The 20,644-nt window shown below is 51.9% G+C and overlaps 3 protein-coding genes and 1 long non-coding RNA gene across 5 annotated transcripts; 2 read left to right on the top strand and 2 right to left on the bottom strand.

Annotated features, from left to right (window-relative positions):
* The first annotated feature begins 2,126 nt into the window (after positions 1–2,126).
* Positions 2,127–10,281, top strand: LOC126503336 (uncharacterized). The gene is made up of 2 exons (XR_007592260.1): positions 2,127–8,638; positions 8,984–10,281. It is a non-coding gene; the product is annotated as an uncharacterized lncRNA (long non-coding RNA).
* Positions 10,282–12,648: 2,367 nt separating this feature from the next.
* Tmem249 (transmembrane protein 249) lies at positions 12,649–13,740 on the bottom strand. Its single transcript, XM_050144945.1, has 4 exons — positions 13,625–13,740; positions 13,330–13,525; positions 13,076–13,161; positions 12,649–12,831 (listed from the first exon to the last, which is right to left on the bottom strand). The coding sequence occupies exons 1-4, from the start codon at positions 13,730–13,732 to the stop codon at positions 12,649–12,651; spliced, it is 573 nt and encodes a 190-aa protein (XP_050000902.1). The 5' UTR covers positions 13,733–13,740.
* A 1,228-nt stretch (positions 13,741–14,968) lies between these two features.
* Fbxl6 (F-box and leucine rich repeat protein 6) lies at positions 14,969–17,916 on the bottom strand. The gene is made up of 9 exons (XM_050144919.1): positions 17,473–17,916; positions 17,060–17,218; positions 16,870–16,933; positions 16,476–16,607; positions 16,287–16,394; positions 16,093–16,206; positions 15,783–16,014; positions 15,456–15,702; positions 14,969–15,208 (listed from the first exon to the last, which is right to left on the bottom strand). The coding sequence occupies exons 1-9, from the start codon at positions 17,862–17,864 to the stop codon at positions 15,058–15,060; spliced, it is 1,599 nt and encodes a 532-aa protein (XP_050000876.1). The 5' UTR covers positions 17,865–17,916; the 3' UTR covers positions 14,969–15,057.
* Positions 17,917–18,003: 87 nt separating this feature from the next.
* On the top strand, positions 18,004–20,452 carry Slc52a2 (solute carrier family 52 member 2). Of its 2 annotated transcripts, none has more exons than XM_050144927.1 (5): positions 18,004–18,343; positions 18,457–18,689; positions 18,775–19,663; positions 19,756–19,879; positions 19,984–20,452. In XM_050144927.1, exons 2-5 carry the CDS (start codon positions 18,560–18,562, stop codon positions 20,194–20,196), a joined length of 1,356 nt encoding a protein of 451 aa, XP_050000884.1. In that variant the 5' UTR covers positions 18,004–18,343; positions 18,457–18,559; the 3' UTR covers positions 20,197–20,452. The 2 variants fall into 2 exon arrangements, with proteins under 2 accessions (XP_050000884.1, XP_050000885.1); XM_050144928.1 differs by having other exon boundaries at positions 18,004–18,382.
* Positions 20,453–20,644: the final 192 nt, after the last annotated feature.

The raw sequence follows: 20,644 nt of genomic DNA, 5'->3' as shown, positions 1-20,644 counted from the left end.
CAGCTCCCCTTCTGCTGCGTGCTTGGCTGCGACCAGCATCCACTGCCTCGCGTCCGGCCACGGTGGGTGTGAGCTACCTGCCCCACACTGAGTGTGGAGACCACTCTCCTGCTTTATGCTAGCGGCCCAGCTCCTCAGCGGCCGGACATTCATCTTGCTTGGCAGGCGCTCCCGAGGGGCAGGGCGGGTGCGGCCTCCCCCTTATCGCCGAGCAGCAGCCGGCGAAGCTCGCAGTGGGGGGTGGGGGGCTAGGGTTCCCCGCCAGCCACGCCACTAGTCCCGGCTTCTTCCCAGAGGGGACCGGCTGAGGCGCAGCCGGAGGCGTCAGGCCAATTAGCATTTTGATTGCTGGACGGGGGTGGGGGGTTCATCTGGAACAAGGTCTAATTACCAGACGGACCCTCGGGGCTCAGGCAGACTCGATCCCCCTCACCCTCTGTTTGCTGCCTTCTTCTGGACAGTATCCCCACCCCCAACTCTATCCTCCCACTTCCTCTAGGTCCCCTCATAGGCTTAGTCATCCTGTCTAGTTCTGTCCCTACACTTTGCCCCTTGGGTTCCTTCTTTATTAGTCGTGGTCCTTGGCCCTTCCAGTCTTTCCTGAGTCAAGTCCCGTTCCTCTGTGGCTCTATACTCAACCCTCTTCTCCATCCCTTCATATAATAATCTCTATCCTTATGTTCGATACACAGCCCTTCCCCCTTCTCCCCCCCCCCCACTTTGTCCCTCACTCCTCTCCTTTGGCCCTTAACCCCTTGATGGGACAGACCATGCCCAGGCACATGTGTCCTTGGGTCTCAGGGGCAGGCAATACCGAGGGAACCATTCAAACAGGCCTTGCTCTGGCTATGGTAGATCCCTCAGGACCCCCCCCACACACACACACACACACGGGGAGGGGGGGACGGCCAGGAGGGGCAGCTGGGTTCAGGCCTTGACCATCAGTCCCCACCAGCCCAGGTGCATGGAGCACATGGGACCCAGGAGCAATTACTTGGGCATTCCAACTGGCCTTGTGAACCTGACTCTGAGCCCCACTTCCATGTAGAGATTCCCCAGACCCTTGATCCAAAGAAGAGTTGAGGCATAGTTGATCACTCCTTTTGACAAGTTATAAGCTCCCTTACCCAAGGCCCCACTGAGTCTCTCCCACTGAGAGTTGCAGCCTGAGAAGGCTTTGTTGCAGTAGTAGAGCAAAGCAGCCCGCAATCCGTGGATAACTGCAGGCCCCACTGTCCTGGCCCTCATAGCAACTCGCGCAAAACCTCCATGTGAGGCTTTCTTCTTGCTCTTTTGGTTCAGTTTTTATCCCTTTTCAATAAGAGTCTCAGTGTTTGGTCTGTGAATATCTTTCTTCCTCTGCTTTCCTTATAACTACCCACAGTTCTGCCCAGGTCCCATCGTGCAGGAAGGTTTAAGGTGTGTGTAAGTGGGGAGGGGGGGGGTGGGGACAGGACGGGATGCTCCATTGTCGTGTTGCCGACAGCCCACTGATGTGTGCAGGCCCTTGTGAGCCTGTCACTATTTTGTCCACCTAGGGAATCAATGGACAGCCTCACTGGAGGGTCCACCCATGGGCTGAGTCGGATTGACAGAGAATGGGAAGTTGGATTGAAAGAACTGGTTGGGGACTGCTTCTGTGGTGACTGGGTGGGTGAGGTCATTAGCAGGAAGAGGTCAAGGCTTGTGGTGGTAGGACAATGGAGGCTAGTCCTTGAGACTACTTAAGTCAGCCCCAGGATGGTTCTGGGCTGGTTGATGTAGCTAATGAAGACATGTCCTGGGAGAAGATGAATCGGTCTGCCAATTCAGTAAGGACTGGGTGACAAGATACCCCACTTCCAAGGCAGGGCCGTCTGTGGTGAGAGAAACAGTAGCCTCCCAAAAGGGCTGCTGGCTTAGAGGGTAACACAGAGGGAAGTTACCTCTCCTGAGTTCACTAGGGCAGGTTGAAGGCCTACTTCAAAAGGCCTGAAGGGTAAAGCAGGCTTGGTCCTCACTGAGGCTGACATTGGGGGCGTGTCACCACTGTAACCGATGTCACAAGGAGGGAGGACAGTTTCTCTGTGTATCCCTTTCTGACCTGGGGTTCACTCTGTAGACAAGGCTGGCCTCGAATTCGGAAACTCAGAGATCCACCTGCCTCTGCCTCCAGAGTGCTGGGATTAAAGGCCTGCGCCACCACTGCCCGTCTACTACCATTTTCTAATAATGTCATGATAGGATTCCATCAATGCATCAATGAGTCCTGGTAGTCAATCAGTTTCCGGATGCCCCACCCCTGGACTTTGTTGCAGTGGGAATCAGGCCTTCAACAGGTGAGCCTTTTGGAGGAACACTTTATATTAAAACAGTGACAAAGCCAAAGTGACAGGGAGAACTGTAAGAGAGTCTGGGTCACAACACAGCCATAGCTGTGTCCTTAAAAATAAGCAAACCACAGGAGAAAACACTGGGAAGATAAGAGCCAGGCAGATCCCCGAGCTCATTGGCCAGTCCACATAGGCTACTTGTTCTCCGGTCTCACCATGCACACACACAAACCTGCACGCATGATCATTGGCCTATGAACACACATACATACAAAGAGCAAATATCTAAGTAGTAAACATTTTCATTAAATATAAGTTCAGTCTAGTACTCTATAAAAAGTAACAAGTGAAATTTTAAAAAATAATTTATTTAGTTTGTGTGTATTGGTGTTTTGCCTGCATGTGTGTCTGTGTGATGATGCCAGGTCCCCTGGAGCTGGAGTTGTAATATGACAGTTGTGAGTGTCATGGGATTGAACTCAGGTCCTCTAGAAGAGCAGCCAGGACTCTTAACTGCTGAGCTATCTCTCCAGCCCCATGAGTGAAATTTTATAGAATGAGCATTCTTAGACTCCCAAAGAAGTTAACAGGTAATTGGTATGTGAAAACTTATTAGGATCCCAAAAACGTGCCAATTTAGCTAGTGATGGTGGCACATGCCTTTAATCCCAGCACTAGAGAGACAGAAGCAGGTATATCCCTATCAGTTCTAGGCCAGTCTGTTCTACATATTAAGTTCCAGGCCCACCAGGGCTACACATTGAAACCCTGTCAATTAATTAATTAATTAATATTCATTATTATTAATTAATAGCCAGGGAAGAAATGTAGTTCAATGGTAGAGCTGTTTTAAAAAGGGGGGGGATTTAATTGGGCCATGGCAGTGCACCTCCAGATGCATCCCAGCCCTCAGGAGACAGAGGCAGGCAATCTCTAAGTTCGAGACCAGCCTGGTCTACAGAGTGAGTTCCAGAACAGCCAGGGCTTCACAGAGAAACCCCGTCTCCAAAAACAAAAAGTGTGTGTGTATGTGCCTACCTGTCTGTCTGTATCTGCCTGTCTGCAGGGGCCAGAAATGAGTCTGTCTGGAGCTGGAGTTACAAGTGCTTGTGAGCTGCCCAGCGGCATAGATTCTGGGAATTGAACTCATGTCCTCTGGAAGAGCAGTATATGTTCTTAACTACCGAGCCATAATCTCTCCAGCCCAGGTAGAGCTCTTGTCTAAATGTGGAACAAGGCCCTAGGTTCAGTCCCCAGTACAGCAAAATATTAAAATGAAAAATAACGGTTTGGGACTGGAGAGGTGAGTCATCCACTGAGGACAGTTGATGCTGTTTTTGTTTGGTTTGTTGTTTGAGACAGGGTCTTTCTGTGTAGTCCTGGCTGTTTTGGAGCCAGGCTGTCTTTGAATTCACAAAGATCCCCCTGCCTCTACCTCCTGAGAACTGGGATTAAAGGTGTGCACCACCATGCCCATCACACTCGCTACTCATGCAGAGGACCTGGATTCAGTTCCCAGTACCCACAGTGTGGTTCATAACTCCAGTTCCATGGGATTTGACACCCTCTTCTGGCCTCTGTGGGTACCAGGCACACATGTGGTACACATACATATGTGCAGGCAGAGTACTCATTACAAAAAAAAAAGCATTCATAGTAGCACAAATTGGACAACTAGTGCTTTCCAGGTCCACTCAGCCATGCAGGACCAGAGCTACTGCCTAAGCACCAGACTCTGTGCACTGAGTGGCTGGCATGATCTCAGCCCCTCTAGCATGACAATCTCTATTGTTGACTCTGCGCTCTTCAACTGGCGCAGTGGTTCTCCACCTTCCTGCTGTGGAATATTAGTTGAGGGTGGGTTACATTCGTTTATGCCGTGGAACATTGGCTTAGTGATGTAAAGTTGTGTTGCATTCTTTTGGGTTGCATTTGTTTAGCTCTGTGAAGCTGTGTTACTGCGCCTGTTTAAAACACCTGATTGGTCTAATAAAGAGCTGAAGGGCCAATAGCTAAGCAGGAGAGGGCTAGGCGGGGCTGCCAGGTAGAGAGAATAAATAATAGGAGGAGAAATCTAGGCGGAGAAGAAGCAGGGTTTAAGAAAAGGAGAGGAAGCCGGGCAGTGGTGGCGCAGGCCTTTAATCCCAGCACTTGGGAGGCAGAGGCAGGCGGATCTCTGTGAGTTCGAGACCAGCCTGGTCTACAAGAGCTAGTTCCAGGACAGGCTCCAAAACCACAGAGAAACCCTGTCTCGAAAAACCAAAAAAAAAAAAAAAGGAGAGGAGAGGACCCCAGGGACCAGCCACACAACTAGCCATGGAGGAAGAAGGGAAGAAAGACCAAAAAAGGCAAAAAGCCCAGCAGCAAAACATAGGTAATTTAACCAGGTTAATTTAAGTTAGAAGCCGGGCGATGGTGGCGCATGCCTTTAATCCCAGCACTCGGGAGGCAGAGGCAGGCGGATCTCTGTGAGTTCGAGACCAGCCTGGTCTACAGAGCTAGTGCCAGCACAGGCTCCAAAGCCACAGAGAAACCCTGTCTCGAAAAACCAAAAAAAAAAAAATTTGTTAGAAAAACTGGCTAGAAATGAACCAAACTGGGGGCTGGAGAGATGGCTCAGTGGTTAAGAGCAGTGGCTGGCTGCTCTTCCAGAGGTCCTAAGTTCAATTCCCAGCAACCACATGGTGGCTCACAACCATCTGTAACGAGATCTGGTGCCCTCTTCTGGCCTTCAGGCACACATGGAGGCAGAATGTTGTATACATAATAAATAAATGAATCTTTTTAAAAAAAACAGTTTATAATCTCTATAAAAAAGAAAAGAAAAATAAATAAGCCAAGGTAAGGCTGAGCATTCATAAGTAAGAATAAATTTCCGTGTATTTATTGAGAGCTGGGTGGCAAACACCCAAGGAGTAAAACAGCCAACTATACCTTCCTAATGCTGCAACCCTTTACTACAGTTCCTCATGTTGTGGTGATCCCCAACCATAAAATTATTTTTGTTGGTACTTCATAGCTATAATTTTGCTACTGTTATGAATCATAATGTGAATATCTGTGTTTGCTGATAGTCTTAGGGGACCCCTGTGAAATGGTTACTTTATCTCCCCATAGGTCACAACCCCAGTTTGAGAACGGTTGTAGGAAGCCACTTGTTCATTTTCCTGCTGCCCACACTCCTGAAATAATCACATAGAAACCATATTATCTGTAATACTGTTTGCCCAATAGCTTAAGCATATTCCTAGCTTGCTCTTATGTCCTAAACTAGCCCATCTCCATTAATCTGTGTATCACTGTGACTGTGGCTTACCGGGTAAAGTTCCGTCCAATGTCTGTCTCTGGTGGGGCTACATGGCATCTCACTGACTCTGCCTACTCTCTCTATATCTCTTCCAGCCTGGCTATATTCTGTTAAGTCATTGGCCAAAAGCAGCTTCTTTATTAACCAATAAAAGCATATACAGAAGGAACTTCCCACACCAGAGAACCACTGCTCTCAGGGACCCAGATGAATAAAACGTGTGTACAAAACTGTCATAATGAAACCCATTGTCTTGGATAATTACTATATGCTTCTAAACATGGAGTGCCCATCAAAGATGAATGGATAGACAGCAGAGATTACTAGTGATGTAGCTTAGTGATAGAACATGCTTGGTGTGTGAGAGGCCATGAGGTCATTTCCCAGTATTTCAAATGAATGGATGAATGATTGATAAGTAAAAAGTTAAAAGTTGCCATCAACCACCAAAAGGAATGAGACAAGGGGTCAAATCTCCCTGGAGCCCACAAACTCTGGTCTCCGGAGCAATGAAAAAAAATGTGATCACTGACATAAGCTTTGTTGTTCCCGGAATCCAATACTGTGCTCCTCAGATTCTGAGCTGGTTTGTTTGTTACGGAGCTGCAGGTGAAGCCCCAGCTTCCCACATGTTATGCAAGTATCCCCTGAGCTGTTCCTCTTGGCCCCAAGTTCTTTAAGCCTTGAGTTATGTTGCAAGCGAGACTTCAGATGAAGAGAGAACACTTATATTTTCAAACAAAATCTGGAGGAAATATTTCCTATCTAGAACTCACCAGACTGAGAAGTTCATTTTTTTGTTGTTGTTGGTGGTGGTGGTTTATAGTCATCAGCATGCAAAACTTTTTTTTGTTGTTTTATTCTTTGGCATTTTCAGATAGGGTTTCACGAACCCCAAGCTGGTCTCAAACTCAGTGTAGCTAAGGATGAACTTGAGCTTGATCCTCTTTGGTGTATTACAGGCTTTCACCACCAGACCTGGTTTTACGCACCAACTAAGTCACACCCCAAGCCCTGCACGAGGGTATTAAGGAACAGCCTCTGGGCATAAATAACATCTGGGGCACCACCTGTGAAATGCTTTTGGTGTCAAAGTTAAGTCCCCAGTGTAGGTGTCAAGACTTTGCATTTGGTGAGCTCAAAGGTTGGAGCACTATTCTCACTGTTTTGTTTTGAGACAGGCTTCCTCTGCAATCCAGGTTGATCTTGGACTTGTGACAGTCTCCTGTCTCAGTCTTCTAAGTGCTGAAGTTACAAACGTGAGCTACCGTGCCAGCTCTTCCAACAATACTTTGTCCCAGAAGTTACCTTGAAGAAATTCTTGGGTGTGAACCTTGTCTAATGAATCCACTTGTTCTCTAAATGGATCTGCGGGGTGTGTAGAGGAGTCCAGCTAACTTGGATTAAATGAGCTAGACCTTTCAAAAAAAGAGAGAGAGAGAGACCTTGAACTTCACCATTTCTGTTGGCACAAAGGAAGCCAAGAATTTGGGTGGTTAAGGGGCAGAGCTAAGAATCAGAAACAGGCCTGGTGGTGGTGGTGGTGGTGGTGGCTGCGGCAGCTATGGCGCATGCCTTTAATCCCTTAATCCCAGCACTTGGAAGGCAGAGGCAGGTGGATCTCTGTGAATTTGAGACCAGCCTGATCTACAGAGCGAGTTCTAGGACAGTCAAGGAAAAAAGGATTTGAGACAGCCTAGTCTACAGAGCTAGTTCCACGGTAGCCAGTGCTACACGGAGAAACCCTGTCTCGAGGAAAAATAAAAAGAGGAGGGTGAGTAGGAGGAGACAAAAGGAAGAAGAGAAGAAGCTGAGAACCAGCTCCTGGAGAAGGCTCTAGAGCAAGGCCCCTACTTCAGGACAGCAGGGCATCGACTGCTCCACCTGCTCCTGCTTCAAAAACAAATTTTATTTTACAGTGGTGGGGTTCAAACCAAGGACCTTGTACATGCTGAGCAGATAAATGCTATACCACTGAACTACATTGCTGGTCCCAAAATGTTACCTAGTCCCCTCTCCGTTTTCTGTGAGCCAGGGTATCACTATGTAAATCCGGCTGATTTCAAACTCCGAAGAGGTTCCCCAGCTTCTGCCTCCCTAGGATCAAAGGCCTGCACCACCACACCTGGCTCATTTCATTTATTAAATCCAGCCTCCTAAATGCAGGGATTAGAGTGTCTACCTCCAGGCCAGGTTCAATATGTTCTATGCCTATGATTAATTTGTCACAACTAAGAAACCCAACACTGATTGGCACATTAACTGAACCCAGGCTTTATTTGGAGTTGCCGATTTCCTCACCAGCGTCGCTGTTCTGTTCCCGTTGCCGGCTCAGTCAAGGTGATATACTACGTTTAGGCTTCTCCTTTGTCCCTTGTGGTCTGTGACGGCTTCTTAGCCTTCCCTTGCTCTCTCTGGCTTCATTTTGAAGGAATGATGTCCCATTTTATAGAATGGAGTATTTCGTAGAATACTCCAGCTGGGCTCATCATGTAGTCCAGGCTTCAGACTCCAGTTTCCCAAGCACTGAGATGATATAATCGCAAGCATGTGCCACCATACCTGCCTTCCGTTGGCCTGCTGCTCTCTGTAGATGAGGGTGAGAGGGTGACTCAGGCTTTCTTACTGAAGTCTGGTACATGGCACTAAAGTGACTGATGTCCACTTGGGTCACCTGATTTGAAGTGGTATCTACCAAGGTGGTCCACTGTCCGTTTACCCGTTCCCTCTTCCGTCCTCTGCTTTGGAAGCTGTCTACAGCCCACATTTCAACCCCAAGGGAGGACTGTGCCCTTCGAAGACCCTTGTGTGCATCTACACCCGGCAGAGATGCTTAGACTCTGGCCTTCCACCTGTGTGGAGCACTCAATGAAATGAGAAGCCAGGGGGCCTGTAAGGGTCTGTATCTTGCAGGGGGAGATCTAGACGGTGTACTCTGGTGGACTGTTTATGCTCACGGCCCTGCTCTTCCTGCCTGCTAAGGTCATCTAACCCCTCCACACAGCGACGGCTCTCCTGTGTAAGTTTCTGTCCATGGAGGCATCCAGCGTATGCTGGAACAAGTGCCCTCCAGGGCCTGCCCTCTTGTTTTAGCCTCTGAGAACCAACATCTGGGGACCTGCTGAATGATTAGATGCTACTTGGAAAAGGGTCCTGCATGATAGCGGGTCATCTTGGACATTGTGGCCCTAACCAAGCTCCTAGCTAGTATAGCTACATGAATTATCCCAGCTACATAGGTAGAGCCCCCTGTTGAGGGGGCTAGCCCAGAGAATTTGGGGGACATTGCTGTTTTATGGTTTGCATACTCTGTAGATACTGAAGGAACTATAGTGATCTGAAACCTTGCCCTCTTCCTCCTCAGCTTGGATTCCACAGACCAGCTTGGATTCCACAGAGCAAATCTGGGCCACAGAGTTCTGCTTTTCTAGATTATGAAGTCACACATTCACAATGCAAGTGGGCAGTCCCTGGCTATACATTCCTGTCTGGTTATTCTCTCATTCCATGGAAGGTTATTTCATATCCCTTTTAAATTTTTTCTTTTATGCGCACTGGTGTTTTGCCTGCATGCATGTCTGTGTGAGGGTGTCAGATCTTGGAGTTACATTGTGGGTGCTGGGAATTGATCCCGATCATGCCTTTTTTTTTTTTTAAACCTATCACTCTATACCACTAAAATGGCAATCAAGCTGAGGGTCCTGTGCAAGCCTGTGCTCCCAGCACCTGAGAGGAAGAGGAAGGACCCTAGTTTGAGACCAATCTAGTTCAAGGTCAGCCTGCAGTACAGGCTGAGTATAGTCCATTGTGACTGTATGCTTGACCAGCTGTTTTCCAGGGCAGAAACAGAGGAGAGGCAAAAGACCCTGCTCCCAAGCACACTTGTAGCCCTCGGTCTTCTTCCTTGTCTGCTCATCCAAGAACATGTTCCTACAAGTATTCAATCACCTGCTTCATAATAAATCTTTTGGAACAGTAATATTTTTACACTAGTATTCCTTTAAAAATGTTTGTGAATGTATGTATGTGTGGTATGTATGTGTCTGTGTGTCTGTATGTCTGTGGTGTGTCCACTTGTGAGTACAGATGTCCACAGAGACAAGAGGGTGCTAGATTTCCTGGAGCCAGAGTTGCGGGCAGTTGTGAGACACTTCATTTGGGTCCTCTATACGAGCAGTATGTTCTTTTAACCACCGAGCCTCATCTCCAACCCCACAATGGGTCTTAACTGTACCCGAATGAGATCTACATCTTGTGGGCCACTATCTCTTTCTATACTTGAGTTTCACTGTTTCCCTCCCTCTCCTCGCTTGTGCAGAGCTTATGAGGCCCTTGTCTGAAGTCCTCATCTTAGGTAGCATAGGTTCCCCCTCCTCTCGTTCCTGGTTCCCTGTCTCTGAAGGCTCTTCCTCTGCCTCTGTGTCAGGTACCAGGTTGGCATCCCTGTACGTGTTTTCATCTACTACCCCTACCGAGCTGCCAGATACATCTTACCCAGGCCCTCGGCTTTGTAAACACATGAGAAAAATGTGGGCCGGGCCGTGGTGGCGCACGCCTTTAATCCCAGCACTCGGGAGGCAGAGGCAGGCGGATCTCTGTGAGTTCGAGACCAGCCTGGTCTACAGAGCTAGTTCCAGGATAGGCTCCAAAGCTACAAAGAAACCCTGTCTCGAAAAAACCAAAAGAAAGGAAGAAAGAAAGAAAGGAAAGAAAGAAAGAAGAAAGAAAGAAGAAAGAAAGAGAAGAAAGAAAGAAAAGAAAGAAAGAAGAAAAAAGAAAGAAAGAAAGAAAGAAAGAAAGAAAGAAAGAAAAAGAAAGAAAGAAAGAAAAATGTGGTGGTTAATTTTGTCAACTTGACTGAAGTTAGAAGCACCATGGAAAAACACTGCTAGGTGTGTCTGTGAGACCCACCTTGTGGGCTAGAATATTGGTTGTACATAGAGGAAGCGAGCTGAGCACCAGGATTCTCTCTCTGCTTCCCCACTGTCGATAGGAATGAGACCAGCTACTCTGTGCTCTTGCTGGCTGCGCCTCCCCCGCCATAACCAGCTGTATCCCATCACGCACGAGCCAATATAAACTTTCTCCTTTAAGCTGTTCCTTGTCTGGTATTTGGTCACAGCAACAAGTACCTGATCCAGATACAGACCTCTGCATACAGCTCCTTCCTTCTCCCCATGCCTTTCTGGTTAAAATAAAAAAAAAATTAATAATAAGCAAATAAAACTCCGTGCAGGGCTAAAAAAATTACAGTTCAGTGGGACACCGTTTTCCTAGCACCTATGAATCCTTGAGTTCAATCCTCAGATCTGAAAATCATAGCAAATACTGAGAGCTTTTGCCCACAACTTCAGGCCTGACTCCCCTGAGAACGCTTACTCCCATCCTGGTCACCAGCCCCAGTGCCCAGGACAGAAACACTGGGCCATGCAAGAAGCAGCTTTGCTTCCCAGGCTCTGCCTACCCAGTAAATCGTTCGCGCTGTGACCCCAGCTGACTCCTCTCTGCAGTTCCTGAAGTCTCACTGCCCCTACTGCTCACAGAGCTTCTCGTTGAGCTTCCCAGCCATTTTCCATTAGCGTGGCTAACAGTTTGGGATTTTCCAAGGATATTTTCTGTCCAGCATCCTTTCTTCCCTATCCCTCCTCCTCTCTGTTTCCTTCCTTTCTTCCTTTTTTTTTTTTTGTTTTTTGTTTTTTGTCCCAACAGATTGATGGAGCCCATGCCTTGCACACGCCAGGCAAGCATTCCACTGTGAGCTATATCCTACACTCCAGATCCCTTATTAACTTTTTTTCTCTTTTCCGAGACAGAATCTCATTTTGTAACCCAAACTACCTCCACCTCCTGGGTGCTATGATTATGCCTAGCCCCTTAGTAACCTTTATTGCTATTGTTGAAACAGGGTCTCATGTAGCCCACGGCTGGCTTGAAACTCACAATGTATCAGAGGATGACCATGAACTTCTGATCTTCCTGCTTCTATCCTCCAAAAGCTGGGATTACAGGTATGTGCCAGCAAGTCCTGCTTCTTAAGATTTGAACAAGGAGTCCATATTTTCTTCCTCCCCATCCCCGTCCCCGCCCTGAGACAAGGTTTCTCTGTGTAACAGCCCTGGCTGTCCTGGAACTAGCTCTGTAGACCAGGCTGGCTTCGAACTCACAGAGATCTGCCTGCCTCTGCCTCCCAAGTGCTGAGATTAAAGACAACCACTAGGCAAGGCTCCATATTTTCATCTTGTGGCTCTACAAATTACATAGCTAGCCCTGGTCCCAGGGACACCTGCCAACATGTTGACCACAGAGCCAGATGACAAGAGTCCTCTGCTCCTGTGGCAGCCCCGGCATCAGGAGGCCTCAGGTGCCAGTATGGGAACTAGAGTGTCTGTCAGACAAGGGAGCTCCTACCAGAGACACAAAGCACAGGCCGTGGTGGACCGGGCAGCTCTGTCAGACAAGGGAGCCCCAACCAGAGACACAAAGCATAGGCTATGGTGGACCGGACAGCTCGGCCGAGGACTCTGGGAGCCACGTGTGCCTAAGCACAGTCCTATATATACCAGAAGGCCCAGGGCATATCGTCTGGCTCTGCCCCATATCATATCACTGCTGGCTGGACTAGAGGCAGGTGCCTACCAGACAGACCAGTCATATTCTGACTCCTCGGCTTCATTGGTTAGCCCCAATTCAGTATTGCTGGCTAAGAGGGACAGGAAGTCCCAGCTTAGTGACGACTTCAGGCAATCAGAGGCCAGGTTTCATAGTTTCCTTGCTTCTTCCGACCCAAACTGTGGAATTTACTCCAGTAGTGGAGAAGATGGGATCCTCAGGCCCTATAAGGTTGTGCTAGGGGAAGACCCTTAAAGGAAGCCCCCTCAAAAACAAACAACAGAAAACCACCTGGCTGGAGATTGAAACAGCTTTAGTAAGAGGAAGGCTAGTAGGTGGGGCTGGCTGGCAGTCCCTCCAGGACGGGGATAAGGGACAGCGTAGGGAAAAGGAGTGTGGGGTGGGGTTCAGGCCCCAGAGTTAAACATCCAGATCAGTGACACTTGACTTAGTGTAGATTTGTGTTTTTCGCTGCACGATGCCAGGGCTAAAGGTGGCCCCCAGTGGCCAGTGGCGGACAACATGACGGTAGGAGGAGGCCAAGTAGTCAAAGTAGTTGATGTTGAGTTTCCGGGCGATGTGCCGACCCAGGAATTCCATTTGCTACAAGTAAGTGAGTGGCAGCCAGTTGTTCATTCCCCAGATAGGAGAATCCCCACCAGCATGCTCTTACATACCCCTTCCTCTTCCCCCGAGGAGGTCCCCTACCCCTGCCCCGAATCCACAGTGCTTCTGCCACCCTTAGCAGAGGGGAGGCCTCAAGGGAGGAAAAATAGCTCCATTCAAGAACTCTAAGCTAATTAAGTAGTTAGTATCTTTTGGTGGGGGGGTGGAGGGCAAGACCCACCTCATAGCGCTCTGACAGCTGTACCAGAACAAGTGGCTCTAGCTTGTGGCCACAAAGGACCAGCTGGAAGAAGCACCTGCCATAGACTGCCAATAGATGAGCAACTGAGCCAGGAACCTAACCTCCCAGAGCCTAGGGGGGTAGGATGGTAGGGGCAGGACCTTCAAGGTGGGAGTGTCCAGATGGACTACTGGCCCCTCCCAGCTCCGAATCCACATCCCTCTCCCTCTCCCCTCTCCTATCCCAGGCATCACCGTCAGAGCTGAGTGCCAGGCGCACATAGACCAGGTGCATAGGGCCCTGACACACAGTTCGGCCACTGATGGAGAAATGGTACATGCCGCGGGTGTGGTTCAGCACTAGGCGGCGCCGGGGGATTGAGGAAGCCATGAGCCACAGGCCTATAGCCATGCCATAGAGAGAAAAGCACCAGGTCTCCTGCTTCTGCACCTGTAGGCACCAAGGATTAACAGGGAGGTGAGCTCTGGCTGGAGCTTCTGTGTGGCCCTCATGCCAAGGGAGAGGGGGGTGGGGTGCAGGAGCTCTGACCGTTTGCAGGACGCCAGAGAAGACCAAGACAAGGCAGACGATGAAGAGCAGCGTCCCCTTCCAGAGCGTGTCCAGGTAGTACTCGAGCACAAACACTGAGGACAGCATGGCCCAGCACATGAGGACAGCCCGGAGCTGCCCCCAGCTGTTGGACAGTGCCAAGGGGATCCTCCCAGTGGAGGTTCTCCATGCTACTACAGTGTCGCCCCCCAAGTGCACCTGCCTGCCTACCCTCACCCACCCAGCTTCAGCCAGCCTCTCCACTTGGGGGAACCTGGCCATGCCCAGTCCCCTGCCCACCATCTGGCTGCTGCTGCTTGAAGGGGTAAAAGCTGTTGCTCTTGAGGCGATTGGCTAAGTGGCGCTCAGTAGAGAAGAGTCCTAAGGCCCAGAGCTGGAAGCGTGTGGCAAAGACAGACGTGGGGAGGCCAGTGGTCTGCTCCTTGGGGACCTAGTTAGGTAGAAGTAGTCAGCGTACAGCTTGCCCACTGCCCCACCATCCACTGTCTATATACAGGGCTCCCACCCGAGACAATTCCAGGGCTGCAGTTCAGGACGGAGCAGGAGCTGCCAGACAACAGTGGGGCCGGGAAGTAGATAACCGTCTAGGCTGAGCTGCCTGGGTTCTAGAAGTTCAGGGTAAAGGATTCTAGAAGGGGCTATTCTATTGACCACACCTTTCTAGTGAGCATGCACTCTCTGGCCAGTCTCCATGGTGTGGTGGGCAGCGTGGCTTCCTCATGGCTAGACAGCCTAAGCCAGTGTTGCCAACGTTATCAACTCACGGATTCTGGTGGCTAATAACGGCCTCTGTGCCTTCTTTTCACTATTTATTTATTTATTTATTTATTTATTTATTTAATTTATTTATTTGGTTTTTCCAGACAGGGTTTCTTTGTAGCTTTGGAGCCTGTCCTGGAACTAGCTCTTGTAGACCAGGCTGGCCTCGAACTCACCTGTGCTGGGATTAAAGGTGTGCGCCACCACCGCCTGGCTCTTTTCACCATTTCATACCTCACTCCCTACCCTATCCTCAGGTAACTGTGTCCCAAGGGTGCAATTCACAGTCCAAGAGTCAAACCCTGCAGTGAGCAGACACAGCAAACCCTTGGGCTAGGAGACCTAAGGGCCATTCCCACATACACAGGCCTACGATGCTGTAGTCGCTCCGTCAGGTAGGACCCCTGATTTTCACCCAACAACTTACTCTAAGGACCGTACATGTTGGTCCATGCTTGTAAATCCATCACCTGGGAGGCTGAGGTAGGTGGACCTGCTGTGAGTGTAAGGTCAGCCTGGGCTAGCATGAGCAGAATCTCAAATAAAACAAGGGACCATACAGAATGCTTAAAAATACTTTATTGTAACAAAAGCTCGAACGTCTGCAAGTGAAAGGGGGCAGGGCAAAGCTGGTTGGTGTCCAGTTAAGTGGACTATCTGGAGGACAGCGGGCTCGTAAGCAGCTGTTCTAGACACCACTGAACTTCCTCCAGACCCCGGTAGGCACGCTTCAGTCCCCTGGGAAGGCACCGGCAGGACTCCAGATTGAGATACAGCAGCCCTGGGCAACTGCTAATCACAGAACTGTGGAACAGGCAGGCCGTGGGAAAGTGAGCTGTTGACCAGGGAGCCTTGTCTGTCCTCACTCTACACCAGGCCTATGACCTCGAGCCACCCAGGCCTAAGCCTAGTTCTCCTGATGTCCCCAAGCAGGAGTCTGACCTACACTCATCTTGGCCCCTGGAAAAGTGAAACAAGGGAGACCACCTCTGGTTCCGCAAGTCAGAGAAGCAAGTACAACGTTCACAGAACTAGAGAAAGAGGCACTGACCTGACTGTGCTTGGTGTAACTCGGGTACCCCTGAGGTTGAGGGAACACAAGGCTGGACGTAAGCCCCCAGAGGTGCCAGAGAAAACGGCTAGGGCCTGTTCCAGGTCTTTCTCGCTGAAGCCTTGGCCACTGATGTCAAGCTCCCTGAGGCTGTGATACCACTTCTGGGTCAACAGGGGGCTGCCTTTCTTAGCCAGAGTCAGCCCGTCAGACATGCCGTAGAGGCCCAGGTACAGCTGTTCCAGCTCTGCGAGGAGAGAACTGGGTGTGAACAGCAGGCAGTCAGTCAGTGAGCTCCCCTCCACCTACCACACCAGGCCAGCTGACCTTGACATGGTAAATCACAAAGGCCGGCAGGTGTGATCCTTGCACAGCCGCGAAGATCCAGCAGGCGCAGCTTGGGAGAGCAATGGAGCAGGCGGCCCAGAACCTCATTGCTCACAAAGCTGCAGGTGGAGCCAGCCAGGCAGAGCTCCTCAAGGCTGGGGAAGCCTGGTCCCTGGGGCACCCCTCGTCCACAAGGCTTGGGAAGCCAGATCAGATTTAGCAGTCGCAGCACCTGGGAGTCGGGAGGAGGGACAGGCTGCAGACAGGTCGGCGGGCGAATGGCAAGTGAGGGAAGGTAGGGCATGGATACCTGTAGCCGGGGGCAGGCTTTCTGCAGAGCCTCTACGGGCAGCTGCAGGGGCGTACTGTTGCAGCTCATGCCAGTGCTGACCTCCAGGACCTGGAGCTGGGGGCAGCAGCTGCCCTGTAACGGTTGGGAAGTACACTAGGTCAAAAGGCCTGGCAGTTCCCACGCAGCTCTGCCCCTGCCCATCACCAACCTACCAGCAGCGCACCCAAGATGGCTGTCGTCTGGGAACTGTAGGTCAGCCACAGCTTCTGCATTCGGGACCCTGCCTCCTCCAAGAAGCTCACCACAGCTGTGGACTCTACCTAGGGATCCAGTATAGGGTTGTGTGTGTCACCTCACAAGGGCCGAGGCTTTTGCAGGGCCCCTTGGGACGCAGGACTCACCATGGAATGGTGTAGGTCCAGGCTGTGGAGCTGGTGGCAGGCTTTGGCTAACATGACCAGGGTGTCAGCAGTCACACTGTGGCAGTCTGAAAGCTTGAGGAAGGTGAGCCGAGGGCAGAACTTGCTAACCAGCTGTGGCAAGAGAGAGGCCATGTGGGGATGGGGAAGGAGGTCCTGACAAGTCCATCCTGTGGCCCAGCTATGACTCCATTCTGTCCATGCCAGGCCCACTTGGGTGCCTTTTCCTCTGGCAACTTCCTACCTAAGGTGTCAGCAAGACAGAACTAGGCGGGCAGACAGGCAGACATCTCTGTGGGGCAGCACCAGGGCAACTCCCTGAGAGTGGGCAACACAGATGTTACAGCTGGTGTTCAGGGCAGGCTCAAGTTCTCACCTCCAACACAGGGTGTACTTGAGACTTCCAATGGATGAGGGTCAATCTCTGGAGCTGTGAGAACCTGGGCGACAGCAAGGCCCAGCTGTACTAGAGTCCTCATGCCCCTCTGGCCAGCATCCTCCCTTCCCAACACTGACGCATGGAGGCACTGGTAGAGCAAGGGAATGAGATGACAAGGGACCCTCACCGATTGGGTATGAGCCACTCCAGGGAAGCAAGGAGCTTCTTCTCTGCCTTAAGGTTGCCCTTGGCAGCCCGGCCAACCAGCGGGGGTGACAGGGTCACAGTGTGCCAGAGTGAAGGATGGGAGGTGGCTTCATGCCAACGGCGGCAAACGCGTGCAGCCCTAGGAGAAGAAACAGTTCGCTGAGAGTGTATGACTTTTCGTGAGTGATGCCTACAATAAAGTGTCTTAGAAGCAGCACATCTGCCCTGGCAACTTGCAGTGCAGCGGTCTCAAAGCCAGGCTTCGGGGGCTCCAAGTGGAGACAGGTGCCGGAGCACTCGTGTATGCCCGTTGAGATGCTCTGCCCTCTGCCTTGCCGCTCAACCCGCTCAATGGGCCAGTCCCTACCCCGGCAAGCGCTGTTGTTAGTGTACCTGCCAAGAAACGGCATGGGCCCATGAGCCGCAACCAACAACCCAAAAATATGCACCAGGACTTCTAAGGGAATACGGTCTCCCCAGCCGGAGTCCGGGCCCTGATCGGGCGACGGCTCAGGTCGGGGCTTAACCCTGGGCTTGGCTGCCACTGTGGGGCCGCGAGTCAGAGGTCTCGGAGCGCGGCGAGGGGCGCGCCTGTGCGCCCGAGCGCGGGTAGGTTCTAGGTCCGGCAGCACGAGCAGCATGCTGTCCGCTTGCAGCAGGTGGTATCCAGAACCGCGAGGTGCCAGCCTGTCCCACCACCAGTCCTCGGCCGAGCGGGCTCGCGCATCGGCCCGCTTGGAGCCTAGAGCTCGACGCCGAACTCGCCCAGAAGATACAGGAGCCATAGCTCCGGTACCTCCGCAAAAGCGGAAGGTGGGTGTGTGGGCTGGGAGGAAGAGGCGTGGCCGAGGCCTCGGGCCTTCCACTACTTTTAGCTTCCGGGGGCGGGACTTCCGCTGTGAGTCTAGCGGATTTGAGGGCGTCTTCATCCAGTCCCGGAGCTCGGGTTTGGCTGTGTCCCGAATCAAGCGGCGTGTGTTTCTGGTGCTGGGCGGGCAGCTTCTGCCCCCACGCCCCTGATGCACAGCGCTCGGCGGTGGAGCCCCGGGTAAAGCCAGCCAGCCACGCCCCTCGCCGACCGGCGCCGGCTGCCGTGGAGTTCGCCGTGGTCCTGATTAGGTTTAACAGTGCCGAGACTTCATTCTACTCAAGCACCAGAGACTACTCCTTCGCTGGTCGTCCTCCCGGGAGCCACACGTTTGGCCAGCTTCTTGCTCTCCCGCTTGCCAGTCTTGCTCTGTGGGTTTCCGGTGCATGCTTCTTGGTACGTGCAGCTCCTGATCTATCTGCCGCCTCCCTCCAGGTACCTTGGTCTTGCCATCTCTTTACCTCAGACCCTGGTTCTGTCCACTCGCCTAAAATTTTGTCTCCCTCCAGCTGGAAGAGGTTTGGCTCCTAGAGTAGCCAGGGAAGCTTCGGACCTACGTGGTGACGAGGGGACTGTTAACCTGCGCTTTGTCCTGGAGGGCCCCTTGACCTAATGGCAGCACCTCCGCTGGGCCGACTGGTGCTGACCCATCTGTTCGTGGCCCTCTTCGGCATGGGCTCCTGGGCTGCGGTCAACGGGATCTGGGTAGAGCTGCCTGTAGTGACGAAAGAGCTCCCAGAGGGTGCGTGAAGTGGGTGGAGATGGGCCGCAGGTGCTCTTTGTTCCTTAGCCTGGTGCGCTTACACGGTCTCCTCCCTCCACTGCAGGTTGGAGCCTCCCTTCGTACCTCTCTGTGCTTGTGGCGCTGGGGAACCTGGGTCTGCTGCTGGTGACCCTGTGGAGACGTTTGGCCCGCGGCAAGGGCGAGCGGATCCCTATCCAAGTGGTGCAGGGACTAAGCGTAGTGGGCACAGCCCTGCTGGCCCTTCTGTGGAACCACGTGGCCCCAGTGGCAGGGCAGTCCCACTCTGTGGCCTTCCTCACGCTGACTTTTGTATTGTCACTGGCCTGCTGTGCTTCTAATGTCACTTTCCTGCCCTTCCTGAGCCACCTGCCCCCTCCCTTTTTACGCTCTTTCTTCCTGGGCCAGGGCCTAAGTGCCCTGTTGCCTTGTGTGCTAGCCCTGGTGCAGGGGGTGGGCCGCCTTGAGTGTCTGCCCGTGCTGGGCAATGATACCACTGGGCCTCCTATCCAGCTGTCCCCCATCAATTTCCCCGAGCGCTTTTCTGCCACCACTTTCTTCTGGGTTATGACTGCCCTTCTGGGCACTTCTGCTGCTGCCTTCCAAGGTCTCCTGTTACTACTGCCATCTTCACCCTCTGTCCCCACGGTGGATGCAGGGCTTCAGATAGGAACACCAGGAACAGAGGAGGAAGAGGAAGAGGAAGAAGAGGTCTCACCGTTGCAGGAACCGCCAGGCCAGGTGGCAGACACTGCTCCCAGCCCAGACCCTAAGGCCCATCGGCTGTTCTCTTCCCGAAGTGCCAGTCTACTGGGGCTGCTGGCTGTCACCAATGCTCTGACCAACGGTGTGCTGCCTGCTGTACAGAGCTTTTCCTGCCTGCCCTACGGGCGCCTGGCCTACCACTTGGCTGTCGTACTGGGTAGCTCCGCCAACCCCCTTGCCTGTTTTCTGGCCATGGCAGTGCTGTGCAGGTGCCCATGGGTCCCAAGCCCCGGTGGGGAGGAACCTGAGGTCAGCCAGGGCCTGGGACAGCCAGTCCTGAATTTCAGCCCATCCTTGGCAGGTCTCTGGCAGGGCTGTATGGTCTGTCTATTCTGGGCATGTTCTTTGGAGCCTACCTGATGACACTGGCAGTCTTAAGTCCCTGTCCTCCTCTGGTGGGCACCTCTGCAGGTGTGGTCCTTGTGGTAAGTAGGATGGAGCGATGAAGCAGGAATAGGGCTTGTCTCGGAGCAGGGGGACTTCACATTTAGCCTGCTGCTGCACACCTCCCCTCTACCCCCACTTTCAGGTGCTCTCGTGGGTACTGTGTGCGGGCGTGTTCTCATACGTCAAGGTGGCGATCAATTCCCTGCTGCACAGTGGAGGCCGGCCAGCACTGCTTGCAGCTGGTGTGGCTATCCAGGTGGGCTCTCTGCTGGGTGCCATTACCATGTTCCCTCTCACCAGCATCTATCCAGTATTTCAGAGTGTAAAGGACTGTGCGGACCAGTGTGGCCCCTGAACCTGGGACATGTGGGACTTACTTCACCTCACTTGTCTCCCCCTGGAGATCGCCACAGTGACTGAGTCCGGTGGCCCAAGGTGGCCTCTCTGCTCACAGATACACTCATGGATATTGTACACTCCGTAAGAGACCTGGCTTTTGAGAAAAGACCAGGGTGAGGACCAAAGAGCAGGCCTGGAGCCAGGGGTAGGTTAGGGCCATGGCCTACACCCTGGGATCTTTGCGGGCTTTTCAGAATAAAACGTCATCTTTATCCGGTGAGTTGTTAATCCCACAGCACAGCTCCCTGTACCAGGTCAACTTCCCTCTGTAGGAGTAGAGGGTGTCTGATCTTGTGGAACTGGAGTTACAGACTGCTCTGAGCTGCCATGAAGATGCTGGGAATCGAACCCAGGTCCTCTGGAACAGCAGTAAGTGCTCTTAAACCGCTGAGCCTCCTCTCCAG

The sequence above is a fragment of the Alexandromys fortis genome, unplaced genomic scaffold (genome assembly GCF_014885135.2).
Source record: "Alexandromys fortis isolate MF-2015 unplaced genomic scaffold, M_Fortis_MF-2015_v1.1 scaffold_2_1_26212458, whole genome shotgun sequence".
NCBI classification, from domain to species: Eukaryota; Metazoa; Chordata; class Mammalia; order Rodentia; family Cricetidae; genus Alexandromys; species Alexandromys fortis.
This window is presented reverse-complemented; position numbering and strand designations above follow the sequence as displayed.